The sequence below is a fragment of the Apis dorsata genome, unplaced genomic scaffold (assembly GCF_000469605.1).
Source record: "Apis dorsata unplaced genomic scaffold, Apis dorsata 1.3 scaffold_52, whole genome shotgun sequence".
Lineage (NCBI taxonomy): Eukaryota > Metazoa > Arthropoda > Insecta > Hymenoptera > Apidae > Apis > Apis dorsata.
The window spans coordinates 2,906,891-2,921,986 of NW_006263353.1; the positions used below are offsets into that span (position 1 = coordinate 2,906,891).

Consider the following 15,096-nt stretch of genomic DNA (forward strand, 5'->3'; position numbering starts at 1 on the left):
ATATATATATTATATATATTATTAATATTTAAATTTTTAAAACTAATTCTCAAAACTAATAAACAAAAAATTAATTTATTTTCAGATGTTAAAAACAAAAGAATAGAATTCTTTCAATTGTTCTTCAAAGTTTATGAAGTTTTAAAATATGTTTTGTTCCATGTCTAATTAAATATGTTGTTTCCATTGTCTTTGTAATCTTCCTAAAGAAAATATTTAAAAATATTCTTCACTAGTATAAAAATATCATTATAAAATAAATTATTTTGTATGGCTAAAGAAATTTTCTAATTTTTAAATTGATATATTTTACTTATCTTGAATTATATATTTATATTTAAAATTGAAAAATATTAACTTTTATATTTGTAAAGTTTAAAAATTTCATTAGAAAATTTAAAACTTTGAAATTTTTTGCATTCAAATATTGTTAGGAAACAAAGAAATTTTCGTAATTATTGATATTCTAAAATAAAATTTGAACATTGTATAATTTTATAATTGATATATTTCGCTTGAACAAGTACGGAACAAGAAGGACAAAGTAAAAGAAGAGTAGAAATAAAAAAAAAAACTAAAAAATATAAAATCGTTTCTAGAATATCAAGAATGAAAAAAAATAGATAAAAAAAAAAAAATAGCAGAAAAAGATAAAAATAATCTTATCTCTAATAGATAATATATAAAATAAAATAAAAAATATTATTTTTTCGAGATCAATTCGATATTAATTTGATAATTAATAAATATAATGTTATATATGTTTATCTTATATTGTTTGTAATTTCATATTTTTATTAATTATCAAATATAAATCGTGAATTGTAAATTTTTGTTTAGTATTTATTTAATAGCACTATTCGTTTTAAAAGTATTCAAAATGAACACTGTTAATATAAAAAAATGTTAGTTATTAAATTGTATATAATTATTAAGTATATATATTGTAATTTAAATTTTCATTACATTGCAGAAATACTAACTGATGTCTAGTAGAATTTTCTAAACTTGAAACTAATAAAATCTATGAAGTTAATTCTTCGAAAATAAATAAATCATGAATAAACGTAAATCACAAATTACTAAATAATTAACTAGATAAACTAGATAAAATAATAAACTAGATAACATAATACCAAAATTATTTATATTATTATATAAAATTAACTTTTACTATTGATTCCTATTTTCAAAACAATGAGCTATTTAATTCTTTTAATATTTAAATATATATGTGTATAATTATGTTTGTTATTATATTTTTTGTTTTTATTCATTTTAACAACGAATAATTTTATGAATTAATTAATATGAAAAAAGAAAAGATATTTTTTATTTCATATTTCAAAATCATAAATTAAATTTTTTTTTTCACTTTTTGATCATGTATTTTTATTTATACGGTACAGAATATATAAATATAAAACATTATTAAATACTATAAAATATAAAATAATTAAATTTTAATTTGTTACCAACATTAAAGTCGATAATTCTATTTATAATTTTGATTCATCTGATCATGATTCATCTTTTAAATTATTAACTAGGGAAATACCCGTTGTAAAAAGTACTGTAGTAGATATATAAGAACAAATCATTTCTGACATTAATTTGTAAAACATAAATCATTTTTACTAATACATTTTTTTATTTTTAATAAGAATTTATTTTTAATTTCTTCAGGTACGTAATAATTATAAAATATATGATCTATTTAGAAGAAATTAGTTTTTATTAAGTAAATAAAATTAAAATGTATATATACATATATAAATTTTATGTTAAAAAATATATCGATAAAATAATTAATTAATATTATTTAATTTTAAATATATATAAATATATATATATATATATATATATATATTTTTTAAAAGATATATATTTCTTTTTGTAATAATTGTAATAATAATTATTACAATGATCATTATTAATTATTGTAATATTTATTTAATGATTAAGTTTTTTATATTTTTATATATCAATAAAATATTTTTATTTTGTTAATTATATATTTATATATTATTATTATATTAACATAATATTATATATTATAGTTTATAAAACTAAAAAATTCAATTTTTTTTAACTTATTTTAGATATACATTGTTAGAATATAAATCTGATGACAAAATGAATATATATGTAAGACCTCCTGATCCTTTATCTGATAATGGAGATATTGCTCAAAATTGGAAGCAATGGAAAAAAGATTTTATGATATTTATGAATGTAACTAATTCAATGGATAAACCAAAAGAACAACAAGCTTATCTTTTAAGAAGTTATATAGGAAAAATTGGTCAAAATGCTATAGAAAAAATTATTTCAACCAATTTGAAAGAAAGAGATGATATGAATGTATTATTAGCAAAACTTGATAAATATTTTTGTCCTTCTAAAAATGAAGTTATTGAAAGATATAATTTCTTTAATTCAAAAAAAAAAAAAGATGAATCTATTGAAACTTATATCACTCAGTTGAAGGTAAATATTAAAATAATTTCTATACTTTTTAATATATATTTTTTAAATACATACTTGTTTTTAGAGTAAAGCAAAAACTTGTAACTTTGGAAAAATAACAGAGAGTTTAATTAGAGATAAAATAATTATGGAAATCAATGATAAAAATCTAAAAACAAAAATTTTTAATACAGAAAATCTCAATTTATTAACATTAATAAAAATTTTTAATGAACATCAAAATTTGCAAAAAAAAAAAGAAGAAAACAAGATAAAAAATGATACAAGAAGTGATAATGCATCTTTTAAAAATACACCTAAGATTGTTAAAAATTTTGATGAAAAAACTAATAGTTCAAATAATAATGAAAAATCAATAAACATGCAAAATAAAAGGAATTGTAAAAAATGTAACCAAAGACATCCTATAAAAGCTTGTCCTGCTTGGGGTTTGAAATGTGAAAAATGTGGCATGTACAATCATTATACTAATTGTTGTCCAACTCAATTTAATGAAAAAAAAGAAGTAAATATATTTTATTTATTACACATATCAATTTTTTTTCTTTTATTAATATAATTGTATTTTTGTTATAATAAATTTTAGCAAAAATCAAATATTGCTGGTAATATGAATTTACAAAAAGAAAATTTACAGGTAAAATATTGAGAAATAATATTACATTTTAAACCATTTATATTTAAATAAAAAAATAATAAAAAATTTTCTTATAGATTCCTAGTGCTCCACCACTTTTGGATATTGATCCTAGATTATACCCAAATTTAGATCATGTAAAAATATCTCAAGAAAGAATGGTATAATTAAAAAAAGAAAAAAATAAAATATACATAATAATAGCAATTTTTTTACTTTTTTCTTTCTTTTTTTTTTTAAGATATGTAGTCAACATACAATTTCATCGACACAGCCAAATCCATGGTCATGGATAGAGAATAAAAATAAAATCATTAATGAAAATTTACAAAATAATAATAATTCATTGGTAAGTTTTTTTTAAATTTTTGTATATATAGTTTATTAAATTATTAAAGTATTTTATTTTTACATAAGCCTTCAGTATCAAATATCAATACCGGATATGAATATAATATGGAAATTCCTGAAGTAAAAAAAGAAAGCACTAGTAACATTGATCAAAATAAAAATATTTCTAAAAATGAATGTCGAATATCATAGAAAAGCATGTAAGATATTTTAATTATATTATTGTATAACTTAATATTTTTTATAATATGATACCTTTGATCATTTATTTTAAAAATAATTTAAAAAATTGTGATATTAAATAAAAGAATATATTATATGTAACAATAAATTTTAATTTTAATTTATTACATTGGTCCCTAATTAAAAATTAAATTATTTCTATGAATATTAATTTAAAAAAAATGGCACATTAAATATGAATTATAATAGATTAATTTTTTAATTACCAGTATTTAAATATCAAAAAATCAATTAAAATAAATATGTATAATTTGTTATTTGTCTTCAATTTAAAAAATATCATATTTATTTGATTTCCGAATAATATGAAATATAACATTAAATGATACAACTTGTTAACAAAAATAAATAAAGCACAAATCTCTTTGGTATGAGACTTACATAATAATTGTAATTAAAAATCTTGTATAATATTTTATAATTAAAAAATAAGCATTCTTGTTACATGTTTACATTTTGAAAAATACAGCAATTCTGTCAAATGATATAGTGTTTTATAAATTTATATGATTGTGTGAAGAAATATAAAAATTTATTATATTATAAATTAATATTATATTATGTCATGAAAACTAATAAATAAATATGCGATATTTCTATATGTACTGATTATATACTGCATGATATAAATGACGTTTTTTTCTATTTCATGTCTCTCATTATCTTAAATAATTTAACATTTTACAAGATCTTGTCAACTTCATAAACAAATTATTATTTAATTATACTAATAAATCACAATTTAAAATGATTAAGTAGAATAGTAGAATAGTTTAGATATTAATAATACTATAGTATAAAATCAAGCTTTTAAAGAAAACAGATATTAAAAAAGTATTTTAAATATAAAAACAGTTTTTTTTAAATTTTATCTATGTTAAAAAATATTAGCAACATTTATAAAATTTATAAAATTAGTAAAATTTGTTTAAAAATGTTATTAGAAAAAAATGTTATAGAAAAAAATTATAGAGATAAATATATGTTATTATAGAGATAAATACATCTTATAAAAATCTATAAAAATACATTAATTGTAATATCTGCCTCTTAATAAACATATTATGCATAATTTATATGTATATATTATAATGTATATAAAGTCTTTTATAATTGAAAGACTTTGATGTCAATGGCATTAGTAAATATGCAAAATATATTAACTAATATTTTAACTTTTTAATATTAAATATAAATATATATTAAACTTATACTTTACATAAATATATTTATAAAATATCAAAAAATGAAAAATGTATATAAAAAATGTTTTTATTTAGATATATAAAAATTGTAAAACTTTTTTAAAACTTTTTATATCTTTTTCAAATTTAATAATTTAAAAATTTTTCAATTGAATGAAATAAAAATAGATATGTCTAATCTTATTAAAATATAAAATATTAAATCTAATTTTTATTACATTTGTTATGTTACTAAAATTATGTTAAAAAATCATATATTTCACTGTTATTTTTAACAGTGATAAACACTTTTTTATGTACATAAAAAGAAAAGGTACATAATAGAATATAAATGGTAACTCTTTAATTTCCTATTATATAACTAAAATCTATGTATATAAATATTATGACATATAATTTTCAGTATACTGGCAAGACACATGGTCATCAAATAATTTGAATCAAGTTACGGACGGGTCTTGACTAAAATTATCTATATCTGAAGAAAGTATAAGTTTATTTAAATTATAAGGTGGTCTTTTTGGTTTCGGAGGAGGAGTAGGTGGTTTCGTTTGAATATCAAGATCATCAGTAGGAGTTGGTAATTTGTTTTTTGACCATTGTCCTAATGACCGGTTAAAATTATTTAAACTACCTGTTCCATAATGTTGAATAGGTAATTCTTCTGGAAGATTACAATAATCAGCTTCGCGAGTTTTCATAGGTAAAGGTGGAGGTGGATCATCTTCAGAGGCTGTACTATCTGTGGTGCCAATACTGTCTCTATTTCCTTTCCCTAAGCTACTCAAATCCATTCCATTATTTATATTCCTTAAATAATGTTGAGATTGTCCAGACAGGCGATTACTTATTCTTCTTTCTTTTTCTACTTCTGATCTTAAAGGACGTTTAGGAGTTAACTAGAAAAATTTTAATAATATTTTTTATTTTGTTATTATTATTATTATTATTATTATTATTATTATTGTTATTGTTATTATTATTACTATTACTATTATTACCATTATTATTATAACAATATTAATTATACCGAAATGTTACCTCTTGACGAAGTTCAAATTTCGGAGTAGAAAGAAAATTAGATATTGATGGAGTAGCAGGAATTGATGTAATTTGTGATACATCTGTTGTAGTGTACCATTGACTCGTCGGTTGATCATTTTTTGTCGATGCAATTGAATCACTTTTGCGTGAACTTCTTCGCTTTGAATCTTTCTTTTTATTTGTTCCAGGACTTGGACTTCCTAATGCCTTTTGTAAAGATGCCGTTGACAATATGTGTGAACGTATTGAAGAATTCCTGTACAATAATAATATTTATTACTATCTAATTATCTATATCTATTTATATTAATATTTAGAGAATATCTATTTATATTAATAATTAAAATTTTAATATTATACTAATATAATAGCACACTATTTACCTATTTAGCATAATAGTCGGTTGTGTTATAGAACTTGTTTTATCCAGGGACAAACATGGTAATATAACAAATAATACAAAAAATATCATGCAAATAAAAATAGAATAAAAGAAGAAAAAATGAAATAATATATAAATATTATTTTTAAGATATATATGTATATATGTATATATGTAATATTTTTTCTTGTTTTTTTTATTTTCAATTTTTAGAAGCATTCTTATAAAATATTTGATTAATTTAAATAATATAAAAATAGTTAAATAAAAAATAATTTTAAAACAATATGTTAAATGACTTATAAGTCAAAAAGTAAGATATAAATAAAGATTTGTACACATATATACACATGTGTATATATACAAAAACTGCTAGGTATGGAGAAAGGATAATAGGATATTGTGTTTATCAGATCCAACAGCAAAATTCCTGAAATTATAGATAAATTATTCTAATATCTATTCGAAATATGAAAATGAAATTAGAAAAATGTTTTTAGATTAATATTTAACCAATTTTTTTGTCAAAATAATCAATTATTAAATAATTTATTTAAAAATAAACTTTTAATCAAATTATATTATTATATATTAATTATATCAATAAACAAATATTATGATATAAACAAATAGTATGAATATATAAAATAGTACATATAAAAATAAAAAAAAAATATATAACATAAAATTGAATAATATTGACAATAAATTTAAAAAACTATGTATAAAGTAAAAAAGAAACCAAACAAGTTAATTATAGCATAAATATTTTTATGCATCATTATCATCATCATAATATCTTTACCTTGACAAACTGATGTTTTGAATGCCAGATGAAGGCGTGCTGTTATTAAAATTGAATGAGGCGAGCGACTTGAATGTTGCAACTTGGGATCTTGTAAGAGAGGATACCCTGGAGTGAGTTCCACAGCTGAACGAGATAATTACAAAGTAACCACATAACATTATATAAAAAATATGACAAAATTATGTAGGAAGCATTTTACATGTTTTTATATGAAATTTGTGTTATGAATTTTAGTCAACTTTTTTTTTGCATGCATATCAATTATAATAAATATAAATAATATTTTAAAACAAACGTAATTATAATCCCATGATAAAAATAATGCAATTTAATAATATAGAAAGAAATCAGCAAAAATGTTAGTACAAATATTTGCAGAAAAGTTGTAAAAAATTACATGATATTATACATTAATATATTATTATACAAATATACATTACTTACTCTGTATTTATATTTGATTCAGATAATCGATGAATTTCGCCTCTTGAAGCTTGATGTCGTCGCATCGTAACAGATTGAGTTAAATTTTCAATTTGTAAATCACATGTCTATAATACATATATATAATTAATTTTTTTTAAAAAATATATATACATATATATAATTTTTTCAAAAATTTTTTTAATAAAAAACATAAATATCTTACTCTTTTTCCGTATTTTGCTTCTACTTGATTTCGCATTGATGCAAAACATTGTTCCAAACGCTGATGAAACGGAGTTAATTCAGGTGGAGCACGCATTTTATGTAATTGAACACCAATACTTAATAATGGAATTTGTTCAGCAATTAATCCTTCCAATTTCAAAAGATCAGAACTTTCTTCTAGATGGGAATTGCGATATTCAGAATTGAGAAATGCTTTCTCATAATTATCTATACCACCCATAACTGCTGGATCTAATATACCATTTAATTTCATGCTAAGCGGATTTAATGGAAGATTATTATCAGCTTTATGTGCTAAGATCAAATCTCTTAATGCAATATTTGTAGCTTCCATTGTTTCAATTGCATTACGAAGAGGACTAACTAAATAAGTTTCACTGGATGTAACAGGAAAACATCTAAGAATACCCGGCAACGGATGACTCGTAACGAGTACTGTTCTTTCTAACCATAACGAAGCAAATTCATTATTAATAATAGTATTCATATCTTTTTCTTTATCACCAGAATTTATAGTAGTTGAAATTACATCTTTCTTTGGTGCTGGTCTTGAAAAGCGGAAACGCTGAACATCGTTTACTCGATGATATCTTAAATATATATTTATTTGATTTTAAAAAAATTTTAAATTTCATGAATTTCATAAATATATGTTATTAAATCATATTTTACCTCAATACTGCCTCTGCAGTTATAGGTTTTCCACTAAGTCGGTGTCTTTTCTCATCCATTAATGGATCTACTCTATTGATTTGAACATATTGATGATTGGATTCTAACATTTCCGAAGTAGGAGGAGATAATTTATTCATTTGTTCTGCATTTGGTAACTGATTTAATGTTCGTGAACAAAAATCACTGAGACGTTCATATTCTTTCCCGCGATAAATAAATACCTGATTGATTAATCATAATTAATTAAGCAGCGTGTGTGTGTCAAATAATTAATTATAGATACAGAAATTTCTCATAACATACTTTGTTCTGTAAAAATGCCGGATGACCACGACCATAATATGCAACTCTAAAATATTCAGGTTCAGGTCTTAATTGTTTTACTATAGAATCGTAAAATTTAGCCATGCGTCTTAATAATACAGATAATTGTAAATAATCGAATGTTTCTTCTTCATATTGTGCAACTAATTCTTTACATATTGCAAGCGCACATTCCCACATTTTACCTTTATCAAAATATTCGATCATATCATTATATAATGCTTCTTTTAATTCACGATGCGTTTGACATAATAAATATCTATGTGATTTTAAAAGTGGTGGTAATAGTTGATCGCTCCAAGCTAGTAATTGACTATGAAGTTTCAAAGAATATGCGGCTTCGGTATAGTTGTCACATTCTAAGTGTAACTCACAAAGCTTGTTTACATACCTACAAGACGAAGACTATAGACTTAGGATTCAATTTTTAAAAATTGTATATAATTTTAAAAAAAATAATTTATTTTGATAAAATTATTGATTATATAATATTTAAATAATACTATGTATATAATATATATAATATTAAAATTATTGATTACATACCTAATATACATTTCTTTTCTATTTATTTCCGAATAAAATTCTAACAAGTTTACAATACATAGCATCCTATGTTCTTGAGATTCAGCGTGAATAATATCACGATATTGTAATAGACGTTCCATAAGTTTAGCTATTGTATCAACAAAGCGTAATCCTTGTTCTCGCATAGTTGAGTGCTTTTCACAAAGATTACCCATTACTTGAATCCAAAGCAAACGAAATTGTTCATCTCCTCTGCCTCCCTCAACCTATAGAAATATATATGTAATTGATAAATCAACAAATATATAGAAGATATATATTATAACCTACTAATATATCTAATTTTGCAATCATTTCATTTTCATATTCTGTGAAATTAGCTTTTATGTGTGCAGGATCACGTTTTGTATCACCATATCCTTCAACAATACGTGAACTGTAAAATTCACATTGCATCATATCAAAAAATATAGGTATTGTTGCTTTTCTTAGTTCACTTTCTGGAATTAATGCCATTTCTAATATTGCTCCAACTAAAGCCGGAACAAACAATATTTTATGTTGTCCTAAATTAAACCACATAGATCGTATTTCAAATGCTGTTTCTCTATAAAAAAAAGTTATTTTAATATTTATTGATAATATTTAAAAAATAAAATAATTTGATAATTTAGCATATACCTCCGCATATCATTATAACGCGAAACAATGCGATTGCGTTTTGATGGTGTAAATGTTTCCAATTGTAGAGCTGGTTGAGTTAGAAATGCAATTGCACAATGGAAGAAATTAGACCAAGCTTGTTGTTCAAAATCAATAAAGAAATAATCCCTAATAGTACCCGAAAAATAACGCAATGATTTTAAGATTATACTATTTTGAAGCATAATCATTTCACACCAATCTTCTGGAAATACACTTTTTGATACTAAATCTTTAAATACAAGTAATATTTCCATAAGAAAATCAAGCAAATCAAATTTGGTTCCAAAATGATTTATATAAATTTCATAATGATGTTGTGTCATTTGTCTGAAATATATTGAACGCTTAGATTGCGTGCATATTTTTTTAAAAAGATTTTTATTCCAATTTTCTACCTGAATATTGCTAACATGACTGAAACTAAATTACCCACTAATGGGTTTTCTCTATCCATTGATATAACTGTTTGGATAATAGTCCGTAAGGCAGTAAGCATAATTTCTTTTACATCCTGTACAGTGTTTCCTATATTTTTTCTAAATGTTAAATCCAAGATATCAGATAAAATCTTGACACATAATTCAACCTACATGAACATAAAATAAGAAATATTTTGCATCATCATTGTGGATTTTCAATATTATTGTAAAAATAATTATAAAAAAAAAAGAAACAAAAAATTTAAAACACAACAATAAACAGCATTCCTGTAAATCTAATATAAAATACTTATTATAAGTATAAAAGTAAGAGCAATATATCTTTCATGACATCAGCAATTACCGTGCCAATAATTCAAAATTTACTTGTAACATTCGAAATCACGATGTATTTCAACAATTACCTCTTCAGAATAGCCACGGTGCTGGTTGAGTCGATGTCGATTTTCGCCGAGCAGCCTGGCTACCTTCGCCACGCTATTTCCAGGCGTACTTGACAGCCCCTTTTATAGGCCAATAACCAAAACCAAACCAAACACAAAAATGAAATAGCCCTATGTTAGTGAGAATATTATGCCAATTTATGCGTAAAAAAATATAGTTATATCCTTAATATTGTCCATCACCTAAGAGAAATTGTGTTATAAAACTGCATGCATAAACAATGCAGTGCCTCAAGCAATAGGATAGTTATAAAAAAATTGAAAAACTACATTAAATACAAGAATTCCTATAAAAATTTTTTATTTTCTATTTCTTAAAGAACTTAAAGAAACTTTTTTTATTTTAAAGACAGTGTGTTTTTATATAATACACATCTAATCTGTATAAAGTGAAAAGATAGACACACAATGAATAATTTACATTTCATGAATGAAAATTAGATATTTTATGATTACATGCTATATCAGGAAGTAAAAATGAATTCAATTCTCATGCTACAGTAAAAATTTGTAGAGGATGTCTTTGATTTCATTACATTTCTTTATATCATTTTTATTTTAAATTTATTATTCAGCTTAATAATAGAATATTATTTTATGAATATCTGTGCTAATAGAATATTATTATATTCAGAAACATTACAAAAAAATAAGACAACCTGATTTAGAAACATATCACAAAAAATAAAGACATCCTAATTTATAGAATAATATAAGATTAATGAAATTCACAGAAAGATGCGTGGCGGGAGGATGTCAGGCTGCACGGAAAGCACAAATAATGACACTATTCACAAGTTGTATATAGCAAAATTTTAAATGCAAATCAAAAGCTTCATTCATATTTTAATTATATTAAATATGCAAATATGTTTGCTTTTTAAAGTTTCATTATGATAATATTAATATGAATGAAGCTTCAACAAAAATTTCGTCACTCAAAAACAATTCATATTTGAGAAATTCCCAATATATTAAGTATAATAGCAATTTTTAATTATTTCATATGCATTTCAATGAATAATAATTTCTTTTCTTGACACTAAAGTTAATAAATTACAATTTTTAATAGCTAATATACACTACCTCTTCTTTAGCTTCCAATAAATCACGAACCAAAATAGTAATTCTAGGTAATAAAATTGCTCTACATTCTGCATTTAAAAAAAGAGGACTGTGAACAATATCATTTACAGTCATCATTTTTTGTTTAGTTAGTCTTCTCATTGGTAAAGTAATTAATAAATCAGTCAAAATTGTGCTCAACTGTTTGCCACTATATACCCGTAGCAAATGAGGTATAGTAGTTGGTAAATATTTTAGACATGCTCCTTGAACTAATAAAGTACTATCTGTTTCATGTCTCATAAGTTCAACAATAGATTTCAATAATTCCGTTAAAGTTTGAGAAAATTCCTCTTCATCTTGATTCAATCTATATATAATAGTATAAAAATAAATAAAGATATTTTAATTATATATAATAATTTTTCAAATGATATAAAAAAAATAAAACATACGCAGTGAATAAAAGACGGGATTCTACAACAAATCTCATACAATATTGAAGACTTTTCATTGTTTTAAGCAATATATCGCGTTCTTGTCCATCATTATTAGTTGCATTATCTATACGTTTACGTAATACTGCAATCAATTTCTTGTATGCAAGTGTTGCAGAGAAACTCTCAGAAATATACAAATCCATTACTGGTTGAAAGTGTTGATATTTTCTATCAGATACAAGACCAATAATATATAATAAACATTCAAATACCATATCATCATAAATATCACTATCTGAATTACTCATTAATATGTTAAATAAAGCATCTAAAACATCCTAAAAAATAAATCTGGTATAATGAAATTGTGACAGATATTTTATGTTTATTATGTATTTTTATATTTATATTATATAATATAAAAAATTTACTACCTGTAAAAACTTTACAACTTCTTCACCATCAACTTTCATTAAAGCAGTCAGAGATTCTTTCAAATCTGTATTGTGTGATGCCCAATTCAATAAACCTAATAAATCTACATTTTGCGTTAATTTTGTTGAACAAATATTGGTTGCTATTAAAAAACTATCTTTACTACTTAAAGTAAGTGCTCCTAATGTTGGCTTTTTTTCAACATTTAATTCAATCTAAAAAAAAAAAATAAATAAATTTAATAAAATTAAATTTTGCAATATTTATATATAAAAACAATTTAATGTTGATATTATTTTTACCAATTCACTCCTTGTTGATGGCAATTTCAAATATGAAATGTCAGTTTCTTCATATTTCTTTTGATCTAACTTATAAACTAATAATTCATGTTGTATATCTTGTAAAGTTGTTCCATTACGTTGCATTAATTTAACATAACTTAAGGCAAAAGGTTTCTCAGACTTATCTTTTGCTTCATTTGAACTACGATGTTTAAATGTAAATTTCAAATGAGCTTGTTTAAATTCTTCAATAGGTACAGCAATTTTAAATGTTTCACACCATCTAGGCTTATCTTCATGATAGTAAATAACACTATGATATTCATCAATTAATAAAGCTCCACCACCTAATGTAATAACTCCTGGTATTGGTACACCAAATTCATTGCATACTTTAACCTATTAAAAGATACAATAATATAATAAAAAATTAAATCATAAACATACTTGAAAATATTAATTTCTAAATATTACTGACTGTAACTTCAACATTTTTATCTGTAGATTTTGATCCTTTATTAAATTCACCATTAATCAATGTGAGATATAAATCATTTCTCACATCACCTGGTAAAATAACTTCTGGAAATCCCATTTTTCTTGCAATAGCAACATTACCAAGTACTAAATGTGGATTCTCATCGCGTACCTAAATATGAAATTCTTCATAATTAATAATAATTCATATATTAAAATATATTTATAAATTAATTTTTTTTAAATTAATTTTTTACTTACTTGCTTTGGATCTCCTCTAAGCAACTTTAAACTAGTCCATAAACCTTGACCACCGGCAAAGTTGCCACTATTTCCATTACTATTTTTTTGAATATTTGTTTCTTTTTGGGAAAGAATTCTACGTAATGTGCCATCTAAACTTTCTTTCTCACAACATCTGAAACAATGAAGAAGAGCCAAACAAAACAGATCTATTTTATATATAATTATATTCATAATTTTTTTTTTAATTTTTTTCAGATTTTTTATGAATATATTTAAAATATAAATTAAAATAAAATTTTATACTTACTGCACAAATGGAATAAAATGATGATGATCTGAATCACCTTCAAGTTTACCATTAATATATGAAGTAATATCCATTGCTGCTACACCAAATGGTCTTCTCATATTTTCAGTATTTTTTATTTTTTGATTACTTTGGGCTACACTTGAACGTCTATGATCAGCATCTTTAGCTTCCATGCCTCCTACTCTAATTACATAACAAACTAAATAAACTTTATCTTTGGCTAAATCTCGAGAGCCAAGATCTGTGAATAAAACTCTAAGATTGTGAAGTTGATCTATATCTCTTGCAAGTCCTTCCTTACTCCATGATACTACGTAATTTTCAGTAATTGCTTTCATTTCTCTACCATCATATAATGTCAATAATAATTCTACATCTTCTGCCATTTTACATACAAAATTTCTTACACTAACAAAAAAGATATGTGAATAAACTGGTGTTTGTAATTTTAAAGGCTTTTGTTTAGTATCATTAGTTGCTTTTTTTATTCTTTCTGCAGCTGTTTCATGATGATAATATAATTGAATTGTACTTGTTTCTTCAGGATTAAGAACATTTCCTTGATCATCACGGACAACCATATCCATACCTAATAATTGATTACCAGTATCAATTCTAGCTGTTGCTAATCTTTTCATATCTTTTAATTCATCCACTGTTAATGTGCCACTTAAAATTTTGCTTCTATATCCTATTAACTCTAAAATTTGTTGTTGCATTGTTCTAAAGTGCATAGAATGAATCTATTGATAAAAAAAATTATATTAATTTCTTAATCATTAAATATAATTTTATTGATAAAATTTTATTAAATTAATAAAAATTTTATTATAAATTATTAATAAAATTATATTAATAATATATTAAATATTATACAAACCACATATAAATG

The 15,096-nt window shown here is 22.5% G+C and overlaps 2 protein-coding genes across 5 annotated transcripts; one reads left to right on the plus strand and one right to left on the minus strand.

Annotated features, from left to right (window-relative positions):
- The first annotated feature begins 1,620 nt into the window (after nt 1-1,620).
- LOC102672827 (myb-like protein F) lies at nt 1,621-3,798 on the plus strand. Of its 3 annotated transcripts, XM_031514974.1 has the most exons (7): nt 1,621-1,663; nt 2,063-2,490; nt 2,555-2,995; nt 3,077-3,127; nt 3,205-3,288; nt 3,369-3,476; nt 3,545-3,798. In XM_031514974.1, exons 2-7 carry the CDS (start codon nt 2,137-2,139, stop codon nt 3,668-3,670), a joined length of 1,164 nt encoding a protein of 387 aa, XP_031370834.1. In that variant the 5' UTR covers nt 1,621-1,663; nt 2,063-2,136; the 3' UTR covers nt 3,671-3,798. The 3 variants fall into 3 exon arrangements, with proteins under 3 accessions (XP_031370834.1, XP_031370833.1, XP_031370832.1); XM_031514972.1 differs by having other exon boundaries at nt 1,624-1,663; nt 3,366-3,798; XM_031514973.1 differs by lacking the exon at nt 3,077-3,127 and having other exon boundaries at nt 1,622-1,663; nt 3,366-3,798.
- A 1,340-nt stretch (nt 3,799-5,138) lies between these two features.
- LOC102680155 (dedicator of cytokinesis protein 1) lies at nt 5,139-15,090 on the minus strand. Of its 2 annotated transcripts, XM_031514969.1 has the most exons (20): nt 15,085-15,090; nt 14,202-14,947; nt 13,910-14,066; nt 13,650-13,820; nt 13,190-13,570; nt 12,887-13,102; nt 12,468-12,790; nt 12,034-12,382; nt 10,909-11,007; nt 10,460-10,650; nt 10,041-10,391; nt 9,690-9,966; nt 9,378-9,625; nt 8,811-9,222; nt 8,505-8,728; nt 7,810-8,422; nt 7,605-7,711; nt 7,158-7,283; nt 5,968-6,226; nt 5,139-5,825 (listed from the first exon to the last, which is right to left on the minus strand). In XM_031514969.1, exons 2-20 carry the CDS (start codon nt 14,936-14,938, stop codon nt 5,367-5,369), a joined length of 5,700 nt encoding a protein of 1,899 aa, XP_031370829.1. In that variant the 5' UTR covers nt 14,939-14,947; nt 15,085-15,090; the 3' UTR covers nt 5,139-5,366. The 2 variants fall into 2 exon arrangements, with proteins under 2 accessions (XP_031370829.1, XP_031370831.1); XM_031514971.1 differs by lacking the exon at nt 7,158-7,283.
- Nucleotides 15,091-15,096: the final 6 nt, after the last annotated feature.

Coding starts and splice junctions, on each gene's coding strand:
- LOC102672827 (XM_031514974.1), top strand. CDS start 2,137: ATGAATATATATGTAAGACCTCCTGATCCTTTATCTGATAATGGAGAT. Junction 2,996..3,076: donor AATTTAATGAAAAAAAAGAA/GTAAATATATTT, acceptor AATAAATTTTAG/CAAAAATCAAATATTGCTGG. Junction 3,128..3,204: donor TACAAAAAGAAAATTTACAG/GTAAAATATTGA, acceptor ATTTTCTTATAG/ATTCCTAGTGCTCCACCACT.
- LOC102680155 (XM_031514969.1), bottom strand. CDS start 14,938: ATGCACTTTAGAACAATGCAACAACAAATTTTAGAGTTAATAGGATAT. Junction 13,571..13,649: donor ATAAAAATGTTGAAGTTACA/GTCAGTAATATT, acceptor ATCTTTTAATAG/GTTAAAGTATGCAATGAATT. Junction 12,383..12,467: donor TCCCGTCTTTTATTCACTGC/GTATGTTTTATT, acceptor TATTATATATAG/ATTGAATCAAGATGAAGAGG.